The sequence below is a fragment of the Falco punctatus genome, assembly GCF_963210335.1.
Source record: "Falco punctatus genome assembly, chromosome: Z".
Taxonomy (NCBI): domain Eukaryota; kingdom Metazoa; phylum Chordata; class Aves; order Falconiformes; family Falconidae; genus Falco; species Falco punctatus.
The window spans coordinates 30,646,483-30,669,419 of record NC_137586.1 but is presented as its reverse complement, the minus strand read 5'-3'; the positions used below and the strand labels follow the sequence as shown (position 1 = coordinate 30,669,419).

The 22,937-nt window shown below is 40.8% G+C and overlaps 1 protein-coding gene across 2 annotated transcripts in view; it reads right to left on the bottom strand.

Annotated features, from left to right (window-relative positions):
• The window catches only part of SLC1A1 (solute carrier family 1 member 1), a 71,967-nt gene that overhangs the window by 23,548 nt on the left and 25,482 nt on the right, over positions 1-22,937 (bottom strand). For both annotated transcript variants that reach the window (XM_080372307.1, XM_080372308.1), the window contains exon 2: positions 18,949-19,089. In XM_080372307.1, the coding sequence (XP_080228433.1) occupies positions 18,949-19,089 (141 nt within the window). The remainder of the gene's footprint in view (positions 1-18,948; positions 19,090-22,937) is intronic.

Genomic DNA, 22,937 nt, shown 5'->3' with positions numbered 1-22,937 from the left:
ATTGATAATCTAATGTAATTGATAGCTACTGGTCGCCTTCTCAAGCCAACTGAAAATTAAATTGCCTTTGAAATAATATCATGGCTTTATAATTTCTTTGGGCATAACTGAAAGAGTTAATGTAAGATGTATTAAACAAAGCATATAACTAACACTGATTTCAGTTCATAAGAAAACTTATTTCTCAAACTATAATGACACACATGCCACTCAAAATGGAAAGCTTGCAGTGTTGCAAGTAAAGATATGATCACAAAACCAGTGTAATTAATCTTGGGTGTCTATTGCAGATTATCACTCAACTTTTATAACCATTTTATTTGCTCTTCCCTCCCACGGCCTATGCCCACATTTTAAATTGTTTAAACAGGTTTGAACAGATAGAACTGTAAATGTAGTCTACTGTACAGAATGTAAACAGGCATGATGAGTTCTCCATACCTGGGCATTTCAAACCTGAAGTATTTCAGATTTGTTCCTTAAATTTTCCTACAAGACATGTTCTAATTTAGCTACAGCCACTGAAGCATGGAATGCAGTTCTGTGGCTGTGATACAAAAAGACTTAAGGGAGATGATCACAAAAGAAATCCACTGGTGGTAAATTCTGTTTATCTATCTATCACCTCTTTGCCCATATTATTTTAGCAGAACAGAGTTAAGGTTTTAACAGCTGAAGCCAAATTTGGGGTTCACTTGCCCAGCCTTCTGCAATTTAGTTTCTGTGTTTTCTATGTTACAGTCTCCGACTCAAAGCTCTTTTTACTGTTTTTCTCTTTTTGCCCAGTTTTCTTTTATTTGCAACACGTACACTTGCAAAAGAATAAAAAAGGAAACAATCAGTGAAATAAGTCTCTCACATCTTTTTCTTGTCCCAGGACCTTAAAATCCTATCAAAATGAAATACTGTATATACACTTTTTTTTTTCTTTTTTTCTTTTTCTTTCTTTTTTTTTTGAGGAAAGGATGGGAGGATAAATAACAAGACTGATGTTAATAATTTTGTTTGACAGAGTATTAGAAGGCATGAAAGCACAACAGGAATGAGGATGAAACAGGACCCTCAACAGAACAGAAAAGACACACACTTTTGGGTAAGATATATAGATACTCCACTTTAAATGCTGGGGAAAAATAAACCAGCTGTTCCTCACATTCCAATAACTATTTTTTATTCTGTATACGGTCTTTTTTTACTTGAAGCTTTTGGTTGGTATTGCCAGGAAGCCTGTCAATTTAATTTATTTTTTACAGCTGTTATTTTTTCTCTATTACTAGAGGATTCCCAGGACTTTCCTCTTTAAAAAATAACCAGAAAGGAGGACAATATTGCGAAACTTGCGAAAAATCAGAAGTGGAAAAATTGAATGATTACAATTAACCAGTTTAATCCTGCCTTCCATTCAACTACTGATTTTTGCATGTGGAATATGTTGTGCTGCCAAGGTTAGACACATAGGTTCGCTGACTCATACTTTAGCATCCCTATCTACCTAGTTAAGTACATCAAAACAAGAGTCCTGTTAGGTGCTTTCATCAAAGTGCCATCAGCCTTCCGCAACCTTTGAAGTCCCTATAAAATGTCATTCATAATCATGTTTTGTTGTGCATATTTAGAGCTGCTTCCCTGAAATGCTGTTCTATAAAGCTACTTTACCCAAGAGTCTGATTTAAACAAAACTGAGCCTAAATATGAAACATGGTGTTCCAGAATTTTTTACCAGTAGCCACTAACAAAAGCATGAATCATTCTTTCAGTTTCTCATGGATTTAACACAAGCGTAACACAAGGATACACTTTGTGAAATACCAGCATTCACTTGTTCATTTTCTCTCTGACAAGAACATATTTTTTTTCCTGTTTTGGTGTCACAAGGGAACGGAGAATGCTCCTAAACAAAACTGTAATTTTGAATGTGCTTGAAAAGTTATAATGAAGTCTTGAAAAATCACTGAAATATGTTTAAATGGTATTGACACAGTTGAAGCTTCATGAAAATACAGGAAATAGATTTTCTAAACTTTTTTGTGATAAACACTTGTTTTTCTTTGCCTTGCTGCTTAGAAAGGTTGTTTTGGAACATTCTGAACACAAACCAGTCCTCAAGTTTTCTTTCTTTGTCCTCTCTTCTGACACTAATGACACCTCTACTCCCATTAAATATGAGTGTCTTTAGTCAACTGCCAACAGTGTCAACTTCTTTTCACTGTTTCCAGGTTGGTCTACAGCTTTCTTATTGTTTCCTAGGAAGTGTAGTAAGATTCTCAATGATTTCTGTAATTCCCTTTTAGTTTTCGAAAACAGTTACTCGGATCTTTGGGAATATAAATAATACATAACATTTCAGGTAAAAGAAACCAAGTAGCTGATCGAAAAAGCTCTGCAGGTATTAGTCTCTGGTGAACTGAATTCAGACAAATTCATAGGCACCAAAAAATACTGTCCACCACTCCCAAATGGACCCTGAAATCTGAAATACCCACAGGTTCTTACTGAATAAAAATCCAGCTAGGATCTTTTGAAGCCTGCACTAGTGTGCCAGTGAACCTGCTGTGGAGCAGTGTAATTATATTTCTCTGTATCAGGTAAAGAATGGTGGACTTTTTAACAAATCCCAGAGCAATGTGCTTCACACTCATTATGTCTGAGGCATTTATTTGGAAAATAGCGAATTTCTATTATCTTCCTCTCCTAATACAGGAGCAGTGGAAAGTGCCGCCAATTAGCTACATTGCCAAGCTGCAATTTCAAACCAGTTGTAAGGAAACACCTCTCATCACCTGTGTAACTAAACTGCAGACTGTGTTGTCTTTGTGTGTTGCTGAGGCCAAGAGCTAAGCAGGAGACAGAGGTGTTGAACCTATACAGAGGTTGTAGAAATATCCAAAATCACAACAGTTAACAAAACATGAAAGATAAAGAAACCAGTTGTGTCTGTTTATAGCAATATCAAGCTACTAGATTACACCGAAACCTCTGTGATGTGAAATTATTCTGCATCTGGATATTATCTTTCTCTGAAGCTGACCACTAACACAGACTTCAGAACTGATGGCAGTTCCTGAGAAGCAACCTATGAAGTAAGGTGAAAAAAACGAGTACTCATTAATATTAATCTTGATTTTATTTAACAGAGTGCAGGAGAGGAAACCACTTGCAGAGCAGTTTCCTTCAAAGATGTGCATTAATAAACCTTCAAAGATGTTGAAAGGTTATTACCCCATTAGCTCCTCCTTCTATTTTGTTCCTGCCTGGTGGAATGACTTATATTTCCCACATAAAATAGAGATTTTATGCTGGTAACAGCACTTGGGAACCTCATAATAAAATCCATTATAGAACTACATTTTTATACAGCACAGCATGGATAGCCAAGGGACTGACTGCAGTGGCTATCATCACAGAAAAATTACCAACACTTGAGAGATCTACTGTCTGGGGTAGAACATTTGCTCTGTACTACAGGTACCAACCCTGGCTGAAACTGAAACTGTGTGATCCATGAATTATAGGGTGATATCCAGATTATTATAGGGTGATACCTGAAAGGGTATAAATAGGCTTTCAGTATAGCTGCCTTGGAAACAGAGGAAATCAAGCAGCTGTCTATTTTGCCTGGTCTTTCAGAAGACCCCTCTGTGGTGGGGTTACTGAAAGTCTAAGAACAACAGGTGCCAATTGCTACTACCACGGTACACTGGCAGCAATACCAGCATACCAACTGAGACTCCTTGATTCCCATCCATAAGCTGATTTGCGGATTAGAGCACCAAGGAGTGACCAGCAGGACCTGTTCACCCTTTAATAGCCCCATATGGCCAGTGCGAAAGCCTAAGGGAGGCTAACAGTGGGATGTCATGGCCTGAATGGAGTCACTGTTGAGTGTAGCTGTACCAGATATGCTAGAAATTCAATGTGAACTGGAATTAAAGGCAGCCAAGTGGTACGCCACCACTGATACCACAAATGCATTTTTCTCAGTCCCTTTGGCTGCAGAGTGCAGGCCACAGCTGGCCTTTTCTTGGAGGGGTGTCCAACACACCTGGAATCAACTGCCCCAGGGGTGGAAACACATCCCTACCATCTGCCGTGGACTGATCCAGGCTGCACTGGAACAGGGTGAAGCTCCCCAACATCTGCAAGACATTGATAACATCAGCACATGGGGCAATGCAGCAGCAGCAGTTTTTGACAAAGGGGAGAAAATACTCCAAACCCTTCTGAATGGGAAGTATTGAATTGGAAGTAGTGTATTGGAGTATTTGAATTGGGAATAAAATGGCAAGGTGGACATAATAAGATCCCAATGGATGTGGTCAACAAAATAATAGCTATGCGTCCATTCACTAATAAGAAAGAAACTCGGGCTTTCTTAGGTGTAGTCAGCTTTTGCAGAATGCTCATTGCATACATTATGATTGTAAGCCCTCTTTACCACATGACCTGAAAGAAGAATAATTTCAAATGTGGTCCTGAGCAATGACAAGCCTTTGGACAAATTAAATGGGAGTCAGTTCAAGCAGTAGCCTTTGGGCCAGCTCGGACTGGGCAAGATGTGAAGAGTGGCTCAACACTGCAGCCAGGGAGAATGGCCCTACCTGGAGCCTCTGGCAGAAAGCACCAGGGGAGACTCAAGGCTGATGCTTGGGCTTTTGGAGTTAGGGGTATAAAGGACCAGAGACTCGCTATACTCCAGCTGAAAAAGAGATACTGGCAGCTTATGAAGGGGTTCGAGCTGCTTCAGAAGTGATTGGTACCAAAGTGCAGCTCTTCCTGGTGTGCTGGTTACCAGTGCTGGGCTGGGTGTTTAAAGGGAGGGTTTCCTTTACACATCACGCAACTGATACTATGCAGAGTCAGTGGGTCACGCTGATGACACAACAAGCTTGAACAGGAAATCCCAATCGTCTAGGAATCTTGGAAATTATTATGGACTGGCCGAAAGGTAAAGATTTTGGGATGTGACCAGAGGAAGATGTGATGTGCTGAAGAAGCCCCACTGTACAATGCACTGTCAGAATGTGAGAAGCACTATGCCTTGTTTACTGATGGGTGCTGCCGTATTGTAGGAAAGCACTGCAGCTGGAAGGCAGCTGTATAGAGTCCCCTGTGACAAGTCACAGAAACTGCTGAAGGAGAAGGTGAATCAAGTCAGTTTGCAGAGGTGAAAGCTATCAAGATGGCTTTAGATCTTGCTGAACAAGAAAGATGGCCAATACTTCACCTCTGTACTGACTCATGGATGGTGGCAAATGTTCTTTGTGTGTGGCTATGGCAATGGAAGCAAAGTATTTGACAATGCAGAGGTAAACCCATCTGGGCTGCTGCATTATGGCAAGATATTGCTGCCCTGGTGGAGAACCTGGCTGTAAAAGGACATCATGTAGATGCTCCTGTACCCAATAGCCAGGCCACTGAAGAACACCTAAACAACCAGCAGGTAGATCAAGCAGCCAAGACTGAAGTGGCTTAGGTAGATTTGGATTGGCAACATCAAGGCGAATTATATATAGCTCGGTGGGCTCATGACACTTCAGGCCATCAGGGAAGAGATGCAACATATAGATGGGCCCCAGAATGAGGGGTGGACTTAACCATGGACACTATTGCACAGGTAATCCATGAATGTGAAACACACACTGCAATTAAGCAACCCAAACGGTTAAAGCCTTATTGGTATGGAGGATGATGGATAAAATTTAAATATGAGGAGGCTTGGCAGATTGACTGTATCACACTTGCACAGACATGCCAAGGCAAGCGCCATGTGCCTACAATGGTGGTAGCAACCACTGGATGGCTGGAAACATACCCTGTGCCCCATGGCACTGCCCAGAACACTGTCCTGGGCCTTGACAGAGAAAGTCTTGTGGTGACATGGCACCCCAGAAAGAACTGAATCAGGCAACCGAACTCCTTTCTGAACCAATCTCATAGACGTTTTGGCCAAAGAGCATGGCACTGAGTGTATACATCACATCATGAGCCTCTGGGAAAATTTAACAATGTAATGGGCTGCACTGAAAGCAATGGGTGGTGGAACTTCCAAACACTGGGAGATACATTTAGCAAAGGCCACTTGGTTAGTCAACACCAGAGGATCTGCCAGCTGAGCTGGCCCTGCCCAGTCAAAGCTTTCAACTACTGTAGAAGGGGATAAAGTTCCTGTAGTACACCTTAAAAATATGTTCGGGAAAACAGTTTGGGTCATTCCTGCTTCAGGCAAAGGCAGTCCTGGAATTGGTCGTGCGTTGCCTTTCCAGCCCATTACTGCCAATGAGCTGGCATACGACGATGGTGCGCTCTGTACCGATTTCTGCCACACGGGTTGTGTGCATAGGACTTCAGTGGGATCTGTGGGTGACTGTGGATTGCCCCAGTCATAATAAATCATCTCTTTCACAGCTAATTCACTCAAGTACCAGACACATTCCTCCAGTGCAGTCCACTTGCTTGGGCAACATGTAATATCCTCTTTGTAGGGATCCCTTTCCTTAAGGCTTGACAGGATTTGGTTCCAAAGGCTGAGGGCTCACGTTCCTTTTCCAATTGCCTTGTCAATGCCCCCTGCTTTAGAAAGTGACCCCAGCTACTTGGCTTCCCTAGCCACCACTTCTATACTACTAGCCCCATTATCTCAGCATCAAAGCAACCAGGTGATAATGTGTTCACCTGACTGACAGGCATAAACTTTCTGCATATCCCGCAGTTCGTTCAGACATAGGGATCAAGAGGTTACCTCTTGTTTGTCTTCATCTTGTTCCTGTGATGGGCCGGCTTCATTGTCCTCCTTTCCCAAATAAGCTGCTTTCCCTTTATTTTTTTTCTTCTGTATAGGGGCCACTGACACTGACACAGGTTGGTCTTCTGCATCACTCGTTGTGGTGCCGTGCCTGCCACAGGGGCTGGAGTAGCTGCTGCCTGTCATGCGGCTGGAGTGGCCGCAGGGGCTGTAACAGCTGTTGTTTCTGCCACTGAGGCTAGGGTAGTTACAACCGATTGTGTGTAACTCCACCAGATTCAGGAGGTGGAGAGTTTTCCACATTCAGTATTCCTAGCAAGAGGGTCAGGACCTGTGCTAGAGTACTTCTGATGGACCAAAGATATTCAGAATTTCCAAAAATCCAAAATGTTTCAGTAATTAGCTCTGGGGACAAGGGGGAGTCGTGGACCCCACCCACAGGCTGACTCTCCAGGAAAACAAAGCCAAAGATGCAGTTGTTGGCATTCCCTGCCAGGGACCACCTGACACACAGGGGCAACAACACCACTGAGTACACAGACCAGATTAGTTTTATAACCATTGAGTCCATCATATCATAAAACACTACTATATAGTACAACACTATGATAAGTTTAGGCCATGTCCCATGGAAAACAAACAGCACAACAGGGAACATATACTGTAAGCAAATTAAATAATGCAACCCTGAGACCATGGGCAGCAACTTCAAGAGCAGAGAAATCAGCATTGTGGCTAATGATTATTAATCCAATCCAATAAATACCAACAACAATTTTGTTCTAACACAGTCTGATTAGACTTCTTGTTATTTCAACCCTTTGTGCACCATGCTGGGCACCAAAAAGGGCCGTCGTGGTTTAACCCCAGCTGGTAACAAAGCGCCACACAGCTGCTCGCTCACTCTCGCCTCACCCAGAGGGATGGGGAGGAGAATCAGAAAGGAATGTAAAACTCGAGAGTTGATATAAGAACAATCTAATAATTGAAATAAAATACAAATGAAAGAGCAGTAATATTAATAAAAGTTATAATGAAAAGAAGGGAGAGGGGAAAAAGAATAAAATCCAAAGGGAAAGGAGGAAAGAAAACGCATGATGCACAATACAGCTGCTCACCACCTGCTGACCGATGCCCAGCCAGTCCCTGAGCATCGACCCCCAATTTTATATACTGAGCATGACATCCCATGGTATGGAATACCTCTTAAGCTAGTTCAGATCAGCTGGCCTGTCTGTCCCCTCCTCATTCCTTGTGCCCCTCCAGCCTTCTCAAAAAACTGAAAAGTCCATGACTTAGTATAAATATTACCTAGCAACAACTGAAAACATCAGTGGTTTTCAACACTGACCTCACACCAAAGCTAATACACAGCACTGCACCAGCTACTAATAAAATTAACTCTATCCCATCCAAAACCAGGACAGGAGAAATAAGTGAAGTATAGCACACATCAACCGTACACAATTCTCCCAGTGTTCTGACATCTAATTCACTATTGTCACAAAAATACAGTGACAAAAATTCCTGAAAAGTAGAACACTACGGCTTTTACACCTTCTCATCTACAACTAAGGTGTTGATTCAAGGTCAAAATACAGTTCAACTGCTTCAAACTGTCATCAGCATTATTGGTTTAACTGAGAAATTTCTGCTGACGCTAGAGGAATCACAAAAGAACTCTCAACTTCTCTGAGTTGTACACGTTTTAATTTTTCCCTTCTGTCCTGGCTCTTCTGGCCTGTAATGTGCAGTCACTAGACCACAGAAGTGATATGATGGACATCCAGGGCAGTCAGGTCCATTTAAAAGTTTTTTACAGAATGTTACAACCGACATATGAAAATACGAAAACATCAGAGAATCTTAAAATGCCTATAGAGACTTTCAGTAAGCAATCCTTCTAAGGGGACCACAATGTTTCATATAAAAATAGTAATGTTGGTTTATTGTCAGGGATGCACTATATTATGTGTTGATGCAAAAATGTAAGATTTACTCTTTGAAAAACACTGGGGGCAGGAGAATGAAGCAGTGCAGACACAATGCCCTTGATAAAAGGATAGCTGACTGAAATGCATGAAGTTCCTTGGCTTTAAAAGACGGAGCTGGGAGCGTTTGGCATGAGCAGTATCAAAACCTCAACTGCATCTGACTGTGTGGTATGACCTCTCCGTTCTAATTTGTTTTTTCAGAATGTCATTTACCTTGTACTGGCCATTCTCATTGAATCCTCCAATCATCACAGAGCTGGTGGCCAAGTCATAACAGCAATCTTTCTTAGAGGCAAGTGACAATCTTGAATTAGTTGCCATACTCTTCTTCTATTTGCAATGGGAAGCACTACTAATACTAAAACAGTATTTGCCCTGTAACTTCAGAAGTGACACGTAATTTTTGCTTGAGGAACTGAACACCAAATTCCTGCTCCAGTGTTGACTTGTGTAGCAAGCTTATTGCTTACTTTCTTCTTCCTCTATGTGTCTAAGAGAATCCAAATTTGCATTCTTGTTTCATGGGCTACCTCCAGCTTTAATCAGCTATTGCCAGGAAAGAAAAGAATCTCACTTCTAAGATTAGATTTCATCCTATTTGCATGTAAATGTTATCACTGTTTGAGAGCCACGTGATGGATACAAGTGGGGAGGTTTCCTTTTCACAGCAGGGAAAGGTCCTTTCTGCTGTTCTACGAATTTAGGACAGTTCAACATCAAGTCAGGCTTGGAGAGATTTTTGAATGTGCCTGGTGTCACCTATGCAATCTCTCTTGTGGTTCATTAGTCTACAGTGATTCTTCCTCAACAAGGATACGTGTTGGAGTCACACTGCCTGAGACTCAGAAAGGGTATGGACAGACTAAATGTTAAATTCACCAACTAATCCGAACTTTTTTGACCCACCCAGTCTCTTGGTGATATGGCTATATCCTCTTTGGACGCCTGCTTTCGCAAGGCAATCCTACCACTACCTCTTCATTTCCTGTGTGAAAAATGCTCCTCTCTGGGCTTCTGAAAAACAAGGAAGATCACCAAAGCCAGCTGTCCTCTGTCCTTTTGTCCTTGGCCTATCCTCACTTTTTGAAGGCAAAACAGTGCTGTATACATTTGAGACAATAACTGCTGCAGGGGGAATCACCATAACACTAGTGAATTCAGACCCTGTACTTTACTGAAGCCATCTTTGACTCATCTGTGATATTTCCCTCTTCCCATTCCAGACTCTGAGCCTTTTCTCCCCCATTCCACCCCTTTAGTTGGGATGATCTTACAGTACAAGTTTACCCTGACTGTGATTAATCTCCTGAAAGCTCACTTCATATTCTCCCTGAAATCTAAGTTTAAAAATCAGGTTCAACAGGAAATACTGTTGTTGCCTTTCCAAGGGCTGAACAGTGAAACTTATGCTCCTTTTCACTTTGCTCTGTGTAATTCTCTAGGAAATGCAGTACTGCATCCCTTGCGTACGAACAGGACTGTCAGGACTGAACAAGCATTTCACATCTGTCTACTGAAATACTGCCCACATTCAGAACTTCAGACAGCACAGATCTATGCACAACTTCACTGAGCATCATCTGAGAAACAGGTGGTTTTACCTGTATTTTTTTATATTACCTGTTATATTATACTTGTAATAATTACCTGTTATTACCCGTAGAGCATTTTCAACCATCTTGCACTTGATATGCATCTCATATAATTCTATTTTATCCTCCTTGTTTACTGTGTCATGGGGCTCTAAATTATCTCTTGTATCTAGTCTTCCACTAGCTAACAGTGACATATTGTTATTGTAGTCTCATTAGGAGGACAGTTTTGAGTCAGATGTTGGCAGAGAAGATCAGGTAATGAAGAAGCTATGGCCAACGGAAGCCCCAAAGACACTGTGACAAGCAGTTTCTCAAATGAGATTTTTGGTGACCCACTACCTGTGTTTTTAGTGTTTGTTACTAGGAGTCTTCCATTCTTATGCTGCCAGTCCCTCTATAACAGCAGTTATCCTGTCTATTCAAATTTCATTGTTACTGTAAAGGAAAAAGATTTCTATGACAGCTTGTAGCAATTACCTTTTCAATAGATTGATAGAAATCTCTTCTTCGGAGCAACAATTGTTATTCCACTAGTACTGTTGTGTAAATGCAACAGAAAAATGCCTTTCAAATGAACTGAAGAAAACTAGCAAACTGGGGTGGGGGGAGAGGGAGGAAGAGAGATAGATGCATACAAGTAACAAGTAAGCATCTGCTAGTTCCATTTAAATACCACAAAAAAAGTTTAAATGAGCAAATTCTCAGTTCCTATTTGTACGATCTAGTGAAACTACCACTGGCTTAGCATGATAAATATTGGTCTTCTAACTTTGAAGAGGCATTGAAAAAATACTAACTTATTTTAAAAAACCCAGATTAATTAATGGAATGCACTAATAGTTGCAAAGAGTATTCCAAATACCGAAAGGGCTGTCCTGGATTAAGTAGGATGGGTTTGAAAGAACAGTTGTTACGAGCCTTTCTAAATAATAGATAGAAAGGGAGAAATAAATGGGAAATTAATACATTGTTTATGGCAATGAAAGGGATGAAATAATTATAAAATGGAAGGAAGTTCAGGTAAGATGTAAAGAAAAATTTCTGACCCTGGATTGCTAAGGGATGGTTGTGCTGCCCTGTAGGCAGTTGGCACAATCAGCATCTTTCCCTTGACAGCTTACTGGAGTACATTGCCTAGAAAGAAGGTATTAGTACTCTTGTTTGCGAACTATCACTTGTGGGAAAATTTTAATTTTCCTCTAGAAAGCTCTTAGAGGTTATATAATCTCAAGTTAATGCCTTTTCAGGAAATATGATATTCTTTAGGTGGAATATAAGACCTGATAAGGCAGGAAGGTTACACATCAATCTGCCAAGATGGACAGGCTAGCAACATTCATAACAGAACTCAGGTTCGGTTCATGGATGTAGCAGAAATATAGACTCGGCACTGTTGCAGTGAAATATATATGGAGTGAATACAGAAAACCCGAAGTACTGGAAGTACTCAAATTACCTCAAAATTAGTGGTGGTAAAACATAGGTGGACAAGTTTCAGCTTCCGGACTCTTGAAAAGAAAACTTTAACATGAGACTACATTTTTTAATTGATTATAATGTCCACACACCAGTAAATGGAGAAAAAAGCAAATGCAATGTGTTTTATATAGTGGAATTGTTGGTTAAATCCAGAATCTGTTTAGATCCAGAACAGAAAGGAAGACGCTACCGACTCACTTCAGACACATCCATAGTGGTGCCACCAGCAACCCCCCAGTGCTATGGCTGGAACAGGAGGCAGTGACTGCCAGTGCTACAGAATGGCTGTTGTGTTAGGGCTCTTTGCCCTTGAGAGCTGGTGGTAATCATGCTCCATGAACCAGAAGTGCACTTTGAGATTTTATGACTATAATTTAAAACCTTAAATAATGTAAGGGCTGTCTCAGTTGCATAAGGTCAACTGATATTGATGGGAAAAGAGTAGATGACTGTGATAGAAGTAATCTGAAGAGGATGGGCACAAAGCCTTGTCCATTAATAGCCCATGACTCCGCAGTCCTCCCTGCCTCAATGACTGCACATTGACAGCAGGAACAGGACCTTCAGCATCCACCAGTACAACTGAAGTCAAAACTCATTAACAGTGGTGTAATATTTTCTGTCCTTTGCACAATGTACATGATACAAAGGGACAAGGTGAGTTTCCTACCTGAGCCCAGATAACTAGTTTACTAATATACATAGAACCTGCTTTCTTGGAGGTTCTTTTGGCTTCAGAATCATAGAAAAGCAAGCAAGGAACACATAGGTATCTCAAGAGACAGTCTCTTGAGTATGTCAAGGTAGATCAAGGATTCCCCAAGAATGGGAAACTAGTGTAATTGCTGGTGAGGCACAGGGCCTGTTAAGGATGCCTCAGTCACAGAGCACCTCTCAATAGCTGTGCTTCTTGGACTTGCAGAAATGGAAACTGTTGAGGCAACTGCCACCCCAGGAATGGTGATACCAAAGGAAAATTGATTTAGAAGCCCTGCATTATAGGAAACAAAACAGATTTGTTCTCCCACCCTTTCCTTGTCTGTGCTCCTTTACAGTACTGCAAATCTCTTGATGTTTTGCATCTAATGGAGCTAGCAGGTCTATTCCTGAGTGCAGACAGAGGCTCAGTGTGTTTTAACTCTGGACAAAAAAAAAAAAAAAACAATCCCAAGTTGTTTAAGTCTGATCTGTTCTGACTTTCAAAGATAGATACACATGAGAAATAAGAACAAACTGATTAATACTCTATTCTGTTTTTTTTCTCATTGCATTCCAGCTCCTTTGTCTCCCATTTTGTACATTTTGTCTCCGTTAACTAAACTCGGTGGCACTGGGATAAAGCAAACTAGTAACTTCCCAAATATAGATGCAAGGTAGGAAACTGACACTTGAATTTTGAACAATGGAAAAGAACAAATAACCTACTCAAGATACCCATCCATCAGCCACAATTCAATATCCTCTTTCCACAGGGAAAGCAATAGTCTCTACAAATGGGAAAAGTCACATGGCCCAGCTTCACTGTGCCAGCTTGTACCCAAGTACAGAGGAACAACTGTTCAGGAAATTGGACAGTTGTCTCCAGCCTAAGTTCTGACGCGATCCAGACAGAAAACACACCTGCAAACATTACTGCCATTACATACCCTGTGAATCTCAGTCCATTAAAAAGAAGGTTAAAAGTGATTAAAGGGGACTAGTCTGCTCAGTATGCAGATATGAAAAAATGTACTGCAGAATTCTACAGAATTTTCATTCTCTCAATGAAATTGAGAGTGTTGAATTTCCAAGACTTTCAGAGACATTTTATAGGCCTTTAAGTACTCCCAGAATGATTAGATTTAAGCCTCAAAACTCCCAGGAAACACACAAGAGATTCCTCTCAATTATTTCTCCCTGCAGGGCACCTAAAAATAATATATATTTGGTATTTGCCTAATAATTTCTTCTTTCAGAGCATTACTTCAAAGAAGTGGATTTGGAGTGTGGAATATTACACTCAGTACAGGTGTAGTTCTGTATGTCACAGCAATGGTCTTGAATTACAAAATCTTTTTGATTTTCATTTTCAATTTTCTCTTGTCACTACAGCAGGAAACAAATAATTCCTTCACATGCATGATGCATTAGTGTACTATTAACTAATTTGAGAGAGAGAAATCTCATGGAGATCCAAAAGAGCTAGGTTTTTTGAATTGAATTATCAGTTTTGGACTTATGGGTCTGAGTAAATTAAAATTACATCTGCCATCCATTAAAATAATTATGATAACAGAACAATTAAAATTTGGCTGTAAGGTAAACCAAGAATAATTTGAAAGAGCATGGCACTACTCAGACTCTTCTGTCCCCTAAGCAAGGACTTATTAACCATGATTTTAAAATTTTTCCAAATAAAGAAATGCTTAGTGCTTATGTTAGTTTTTACTAGGTTACAGTTCAGCCTGAGGCAGGCCAGTGGGAAAATTTCACAAATTGCAACAGGTAGGCTACACAAAATAAGGATGTAAACAATGTATTCCCTCTTTTACACTGTGAGGAACCTGGTTTGCAAAGGAAAACCATATTCTACAAAGCCCTCTATTTAACCAGAGGGAGAATTTTGCCTTTTCAATTTGAAAATAGAGTAAAAGTGTTCCTGCTTTAATTGAAGAAGTCAGTGAGAGTTTTTCCACTATGACAGGACTTTCATCAACAAAATCAAAATTACTAATAGTTTAAATTTTGCAGATATTCCTGGAATCTCAAGTAGTGATTCCCCCCCATCACTGTCTTTGCTGTATGCTTGATTTATATCTTTATGTCCAAATGGACATGGATCTGGTCATGGGACATGCATCTGTGCATAACTCACTGTCCTAAAAGCTGATGCTTTTCAGGATGTAACATTACCTTTTAAGACATTCTAAACCTAAAAAACAAAACTACAGATTGTATTTTCAACCTCTTGGTGATTCTTGTGCAAAAGTGTTACTAGTTACCAAAATCCAATATTTTGACATCACATACATTCACAAAATAGTCTCCTGTAGGCATCAAAACTTCCTAGATGCCTTTGGAACCAGCACCATGGTCTGGTTACAGTTATGCACCAAATAAGCCATTGCAACTGCCTCTGTGTGCACTCTCAGCCTGCAGCAAAGGCACAACAACATGACTTAATGTTTAACTTTCTCCCATGGTGAGGTAAGTAGCATCCCCTTAGCTTGTGAACTAAAGACAGTCATTCAGGACCAGTCGACGTGTTGTCACTAGTTTTACTGCAGTAACTTTTACGTATTGGGGCCCTAAATGTCTGCCACTGGGCATGTGTGCACATACAGGTCTGAAGCTCTGATCACTGGATATAAGCGCTATATGGGACTGCATAATATGCAAATCCTCAGGAGGTGGATATTCAGAACACATCTGGTACCACCAAAGGCAACTTGCATGCAGGTTCTGGCGCTATCCTTATATGTCCTGCATTTAGTCAATCATGAGGAGGTTACTTTTGAGCAAAATACTTTTCTGTCTCATTTCAGGGAAGGTTCACAGCCAAATGCAGAGATGTGCCTTTGCCACTAACAGTGAGGTGCCTGCCTTGTTTACAGACATAGCTGAAGACACACCTTGGATCCTCCTGAGATCTTTCATTCGCCTCTGTACTATTCTTTACAGTATTTTTTTGAAGTGTGAATTTTGCTTTGGCACTAAAATTCAGAATTTTAGCAAAGAGGTCATGTTGTCTACCTTGACTTTAGTAAGGCTTTTGACACTGTCTTGCATAACATCCCCACAGAAAAACTGACAAAGTACAGGTTAGATAATTGCACAGTGAGGTGAAGTGAAAACTGGCTCAATAGCCAGACTCAGAAGGTTCTGATGACCAGCACAAGTCTGGTTGGAGGCAAGTCACCATTGGTGTACCCCAGAGGTCAATACTGGGGCTAATACTATTTAACATCTTCATATTGACCCAGATGATGGGACAGAGTGCCCCCTCAGCAAGTTCATAGATGATTCAAAACTGGGAGGAGTGGCTGATACGTGACATGGTTATACTGCCATTCAGAGGTACCTGGATGGGTTAGGGAATTCATCTGAGAGAAAGATCAACAAGGATAAATGCAAAGCTCTACACCTGGGAAAGAATAAAGGCACCAGTACATGCTGGAGGCTGACGGGCTGCAGAACAGCTCTGAAGAGAAGGACCTGAGGTCCTGATGGACAGCATGCTGACCATGATACAGTAACGTCTTGTAGCAAAGGTGGCCAACAGCCTCCTGACAGCATTATGAAGAGCACTGCCAGCATGTGGAAGGAGGTGATCTTTTCTCTGAACACAGCACTGATGAGGCCACACCTGGAGTACTGTGTCCAATTCTGGGTTCCCCAGTACCAGCAAGAGATGGACTTACTGGACCAAGTCCAGTGAAGGGCCACGAAGGTGATTAGGGGACTGGAGCATCTTTCACATGATGAAAGGCTGAAAGAGCTAGGACTGTTGAGTCTGGAGAAGAAAAGGCTCAGGGAGACCTTATTCATATGTATAAATACCTGATAGGTGGGAATGAAGAAGACAGAGCCAGACTCTTCTCAGTGGTGCCCAGACACAAGACAAGAGGCAATGGGCAAAAATTAAAATTCATGAAATTTCATTTGAACAGGAAAACACTTTTACTGTAAGGCTGGTCAAACACGTTGCCATGAGAGGTTGTGGAATCTCCATGCTTGAAAGGTATTAAAAATCTGACTGGACACAGTCCAGGGCAACATGTTCTAGCTGACCCTGCTTGAGCAGGGGAAGTTGGACTAGATGTTCCCAAGAGGTCCATTCCAACCTCAACCATTCTGTATGACTCTCTGAAAGAGGAAACATGTCTAGCATGCATTACGATTACACACAGGCCTACTTATTCAATTCAAATGTGCATTTGTGATGCTTGGAAGGTTACCACATTTCTTTTACAAAAGGCAAAATATGTCAAACATCCTGAAGAAAGACACAGGTGAACAGTGAAAACCATCACACACAGACATGCCTAGTCCATTTGCTTGTCACTCATTTCAGCATTACTTGCATAGATACAGCTCGTGCTTTTCTCTTCAAAAGCAGCAAAGCTCTACATATTCTATTGAAGTAACTTCTGCTCTTTATCAATCTTGTTTCTTTTTTCTTGCCTAAAGACATAACATAAAAGTGCAGAAAAAATTAGCTCATCTTTTCTATATAAATTGGATACGTCAAGGACAGAATCAGAGCATCTCCTTCTCATCTCTGTATATGAATTTAACTCCTGTGATATGTGATCTTTAAAATCCAAGCTTGGTTAGCAGTTACAAATGCAGTTTACTCATACTGGAATGTTAAATATTAAAAAGCAGCACAGTATTTTTAACAGCATGAATTCTTGTTCCCTACAAGTGCTGGACAGGGATACATTTATGCTAATGACACAACTTATTTTAATAATGATATAATTTATATAGGTGTTATTTATTTCTGAAGACATAGGCCCAACTACAATCACAAATAAAGGCTTGCTTGAAAAAAGTAATACATTAGTCTTATCTTGGCAGCTTCTCCTGGATCTCCTGTCACAGACTCCAGTTCAACATGGTAAGAGTTCAGTTTTCCTTTGCTTTAAGTCTCATTTCCTCCTCTGTAAAAATGCTGCTGTCCTTTCTATTAATTAAAACACCAAGCCCTTTTTATTCCGGTCTTTTTTCTTCTCTCCTTTACATATAAAAATTGTTCCATCTCCCTTCATTCCTTTGGACACAGCCCTTGGTTATTTTCTGCTGCCACTTCTCACTCTGCCTCTTGCAGCTTTCCTTTCTGGATGTCTCAGTCTTGCAGCTGTTGAAATTCTCCATTTCAGTTCTAACACTGGGTGCCTGTCATCATGCATTACAGGTACACCCCAAGGGCCCCGGCAGCTTCCCTTAGGCTCTTCCTGTCACGGGCCCACTTTGGGGCGCACTGCTGAAATTAGTGATACTTTTGGCCATGAACTTTGAGGAGACTGGGAGTTTGTATGCAATATCCTATTTCTGAAAGCACTTTCATAGCACGATCTAAATTCACCTTTCATTTTCTGATGACAAGATGCTCTCCTTTTCTGCAGTCAAATGTCTGATGTATTTCCATGACCATCCAACCAAACAACAGACACCTGGAAATGAATATGTTCCTGAAATAGAGGCTTTGTGGAGATGAAAGGGGACAGTATAGTGACAAGTGTGTCCTGATGAACTGTAGGAAGCTAAAACAAAATAGCCACAACCTTTGTTCCCTCAGCAAAGGCTTAAAGAATAAAGACAAGTTTGTTTGGCTTTCTTTACCTTTTTTTTTTTTTTAGAAAGGCTATTTGACATTCCTTTGCTTTGGGCTTGCTTTGGCAAATCTTTCTAAACCTTTCCCTGCTGTGTGAGCTGTTAGCAAATTCTGGCATGCCATGGTGGGGTTCCAGATAGCAGCTTGCTTGTTCCTTGCAAAAGAGGGAAGTTTTGCTCTTCTTTCCATAACCCCTTCCTGGCCACACAATCTCCCTCCCCACTCTCTTGCACTTCCCCACAACTCCTTTGCATTAAGCATACCAGATTTGTGGGGGTTTTGTCCTCAATAATGGTTTTCTGTCAGGTCAGTGAATTGAATGGATTCACAGAAGGATCCAGCAAATGCCAGAGCTCATGCAAGGTACCCCATGGGAGTCTGTTGAGACCAGGGAAGTGTAAGTGAGGGATCTTCTCTTTTTACATCAGTAAACTATGAGATCAGCTCTCCCTTTCTTGTGAAATGGCAGCATGAGACTATTTACAGTAGTTAACTCTGTACCTGAGAATATGCAGTTGCAGCTTTGGGCTTGCAATTTGCAACTGTTTAACCCACTCCTGAGAATGGGGAGAAAAGAGACAGAAGAATCTATAAACATGTAAGTTGTTATCTCACAGCTCTTTATAACTTAATTACCAGATAATGGTGCTAAGCCTTCCAAATCCACTCTTATACACACAAAAGCTTAATCTACATATATGCAATCTATACGTTTCATTATAGAGTTCCATCATATTGTTTTTAAAGGTTATTTCTTTTAGAAAGAAAGCTAAACCACAATGATAATCTCATCAGCTAACAGTACATTTCCAGTCATACCTGTAATCATACTTGATATGATTAATGGCAGAATGATGAGTTTCAGCATTCTCATCAGCACTTCCCCAGGAAAGGAAAAGTAGAATTTATCCAGGTTAGACAGTTTGCCATATTCCCGTACCAGCATGCCAACTCCAATACCTAAAAAGCACATAAAAAATGTGACATAAATTAGCAGTACTTTACAGACATGGGGAAAAGGAGGAAAAATAGGATAAGAACAGTAAAACACAAAGAGCGAGCAACAGACACTTTTTTACAGCCATTGTGGAACTTCTAAAGCAAATTAGAGATGTTTCCTTTTCTGTTCTATATATTGATAATAGGCATAGTAATAACACATGTAATTCTGAACTTGAAGGATGTCTTCAGGTGTATCTTTGGACAAATCTGATTCAATCAGTCCAGTCTAGCAGTGACTTTTTACCTGCTTTCACTAGTTCTAGAAGACCTATAACTGGCATTAAGAAAAAATCAATATAGTATATAGACACTACCAAAATTAAAGAAAGCAAGTAAATGGTATAAATATTGTAGATAATTTGTACTGGCAAAAATATATCTACCCAGCAGCAATACTTTCAGTAACTGGTGCTCTATACAATTAAAGAGGAGTGTGATCACAATCACTAAATTAATTTCCAGGAAACTGATCAACAAAAACACACTCAGCCTATTTCACACACATTCCACTACCTGACCAGTCTACAAAATACCATACTATAAGGTTAATCAGTGACTGAGCCATGGCACAAGGCACCTTGATACTTCCTCTTATCTCTGGATTAGATGAATTAACAGACAGCTTAGCTTCTGAGACATACCACAGGTAAGAGTTCTACCAAAAGAAAATTATAGACCGAAAGACAAATATCTTCAGTCTGACAGGCAATACTTTTATTTTCCACTTTAACATGATTTTCAAATGAAAATCACTGGTATAGGAAATGCGTTGATCAGTGTTGAGAAAGCATTATGACTGTTGTTCCACATATGAACTTTGTAATGCTTCAGTCCTGGCTAAACTGAGTATCAACAGATCCAATTTCTAACTGGATTCAGTAAAAGACACAGCAACTCTGAACCCTTCATTATCCACAGAGTGCTGAAAGGTCTTATTCATATGAATAGCCTCACTGAAGTGAATGGAATTATTTACACCCTTCCATATTTTAATGACATCAATGGTGTATATTTTGCAGCACAATTGTTACAACAGCACAAAAAGGTGCTACCAGCCTACCTTTACCAGCCTCAGTGGCTCATGTAAAGTTGCAGCATCCCAGGAAAGCTGCTATTGCCCAAGCCAAATACACCTCTTATCCCAGTTTTATTTTTTGATGGCATGCAAGGCATTTAAGTTAGATGTTGCTCAAGAAGCTGGTGTAAAGTTTGACTACACAGGCTTATAGGACACATTCCTTATTTTAAGTGATTGAAGTTGTGGAGGCAGACAATACCAGCAGGTTCAAAACCACATTTTAGACAAATCCAGACAACTGGTCTCTACTGTTGATATTGAAGGAAACAGACAGGGATCCCATACCCAATTTTCTACTAAAAAAAGAAACTCATCATTCTTTTCTAGGAACTAAGATTTTTGCAAAAATTCTCCCTAAAGATTTACCATGTTTGTGGTTCATGCTAATTCACATAGTTATTTGCATGTTAGTTGATGCAGAAATGTAAACTAATAGTTAGCTTCACAGAATTTGTCTCTGAGAGCACAAAAAGATAATGAAACATTTTTTCTGTGCTCTATCTGCATCTGCAAAAATAAGCTGAAAGAAAACAGAGGCAGATTATAAACTCCTACCAAGTCTTTCCTGCAATTAAAGAGATGAAAAAAGAACAAGTTAACTTTTCAGGCAAATAGGCTGCTCTAAGTAACTACTAGAATTTCTGATTTAGATGTCATCTATGCCTGGGGTGGTTTGACTCTGGCTGAATGCCAGGAGCCCACCAAAACCACTCTATCACTTCACTCCTCAACTGGACAGGGGAGAGAAAACATAAGGGAAGGCGCTTGGGTCGAGATAAGGACAGGGAGATCACTCAGCAATTACCGTCATGGGCAAAACAGACCCAACTTGGGAAAATTAGTTTATTACCATTCATATCACAAAAATTCCCCCAACCCCGTCCTTCTTCCTGAGCTTAACTTGTTCCTGATTTCATTCCCCTAAGCAGTGCAGAAGAATGGGGGCTGTGGTCAGTTCATCACACGCTGTTTCTGCCACTTCCTCCTCACACTCTTCCCCTGCTCCAGTGTGGGGTTCCTCCCATGGGAGACAGTTCTCCGTGAACTTCTCCAACATGAGTCCTTCCCACAGGCTGCAATTCTTCACATGGTGCTTCATTGTGGGTCCTTTCCATGGGGTGCAGCCCCTCAGGAATGGACTGCTCTAGCATGGGTCCCCTACGGGGTCATAAGTCCTGCCAGCAAACCTGCTTCAGCGCAGACTTCCCACAGGTCACAGACTCCTTTGGGCATCCACCTGCTCTAGCGTGGGGTCCTCCATGGGCTGCAGGCGGAGATCTGCTCCACTGTGGACATCCATGGGCTGCAGGTGGATATCTGCTACACCATGGACTTCCACGGGCTGCAGGGCACAGCCTGCCTCACCATGGTCTTCACCACAGGCTGCAGGGGAATCTCTGCTCCAACACGCGGAGCACCTCCTCCCCCTCCTTCTTCACTGACCTTGGTGTCTGCAGAGCTGTTGCTCTCACATAGTCTTTCTTACTCCTCTCTTCTGCTGGTGCATATATTTCCCACTCCCCTCCCCCACCCCCACCCCCGTTAATGTGCTATCCCAGATGCACTACCACCATTGCTTGGCCTTGGCCCATGGCAAGTCCATCTTGGAGCCAGCTGGCATTGGCTCCATGGGACATGGGGGAACCTTCTGGCATCTTCTCACAGAAGCCACTCCTGTAGCCCACCCCTAAATACCTTACCGTGCAAACCCATTACAGTGCCAGTGAGCTCGGACAGTTTAAATTCCTTGCGTCAATCTTGAATCTTAATAGCCTTGAAGGTATTTGCAGTATTATGCAAATGTATTTGATCAGTGAATGATAAGACACAATGATGTCTATTACCAATCTAGTGACTGAACTAAAAGTGTGGAAAGTAATTAGCCTGCACTTTAAAATAAACCCCAGCAAGATAAACCTCTGTTTGTAAAATGGTTACATGTACTGAAGTATGTTGCCAAGGCTTTGATCCTGAAAACAGCAGCACAAATAGCTGAATCTAAGCATATGGGTAATCTCCATGTCTCAAACTATTCACACAGCTTACAGCAGGCATATGCTTAAATTACAGCAAGAATACACTGTATGTTTATTAAAAGCTCTGTAATGCCACTTTACTTTGCAAAGGTGTGTCTAGGACACGTTCTAACCATGTGCCTTTCATTCTAGGCGGTGACTGTTGTGGGAAGCTGGGAGCTTTGATCATTGTACATTTCGCAGGATTACTAGCCAGGTAGGGAGATTCACCATCATTTTTGTTCTTCAGAGTTCTCTTTTCCACTTTAGATTTTACTCTAAAAACCTTCCATGTGCTCTCAAAATTTTAGCAGGTTTTCCTTAACTTTTTTCCCTTATAAATTTATATCCCTTTAACGCTGGGTGGGGTTTTTTTTTTTTTTGTGAGGGTATTATTTATCTAGTGGCAGTAACTGAGAATAGACTTCCTTATTCCAACAATCTCTTGAAAATACATTATTGCTCTCACTTTCTTGTTCATACTATTCCTTTACCAGACAGAGCACTTGTATCTATATTAATTTGGGTAGTATGCCAAAATACAGTAAAATGCAGCTACCTTTTAATTGGAGCTACCATCTAGCACATGCTGCTTGAATTTACCATGTGACTGTAAGAAGAAATTTCATTTTGTAACAAGAAAAGGTTAGAAATCTAGCAGAATAAATTTGCTTATGTACTGGAAATGGACGAATATAGAACTTCCTGATCCT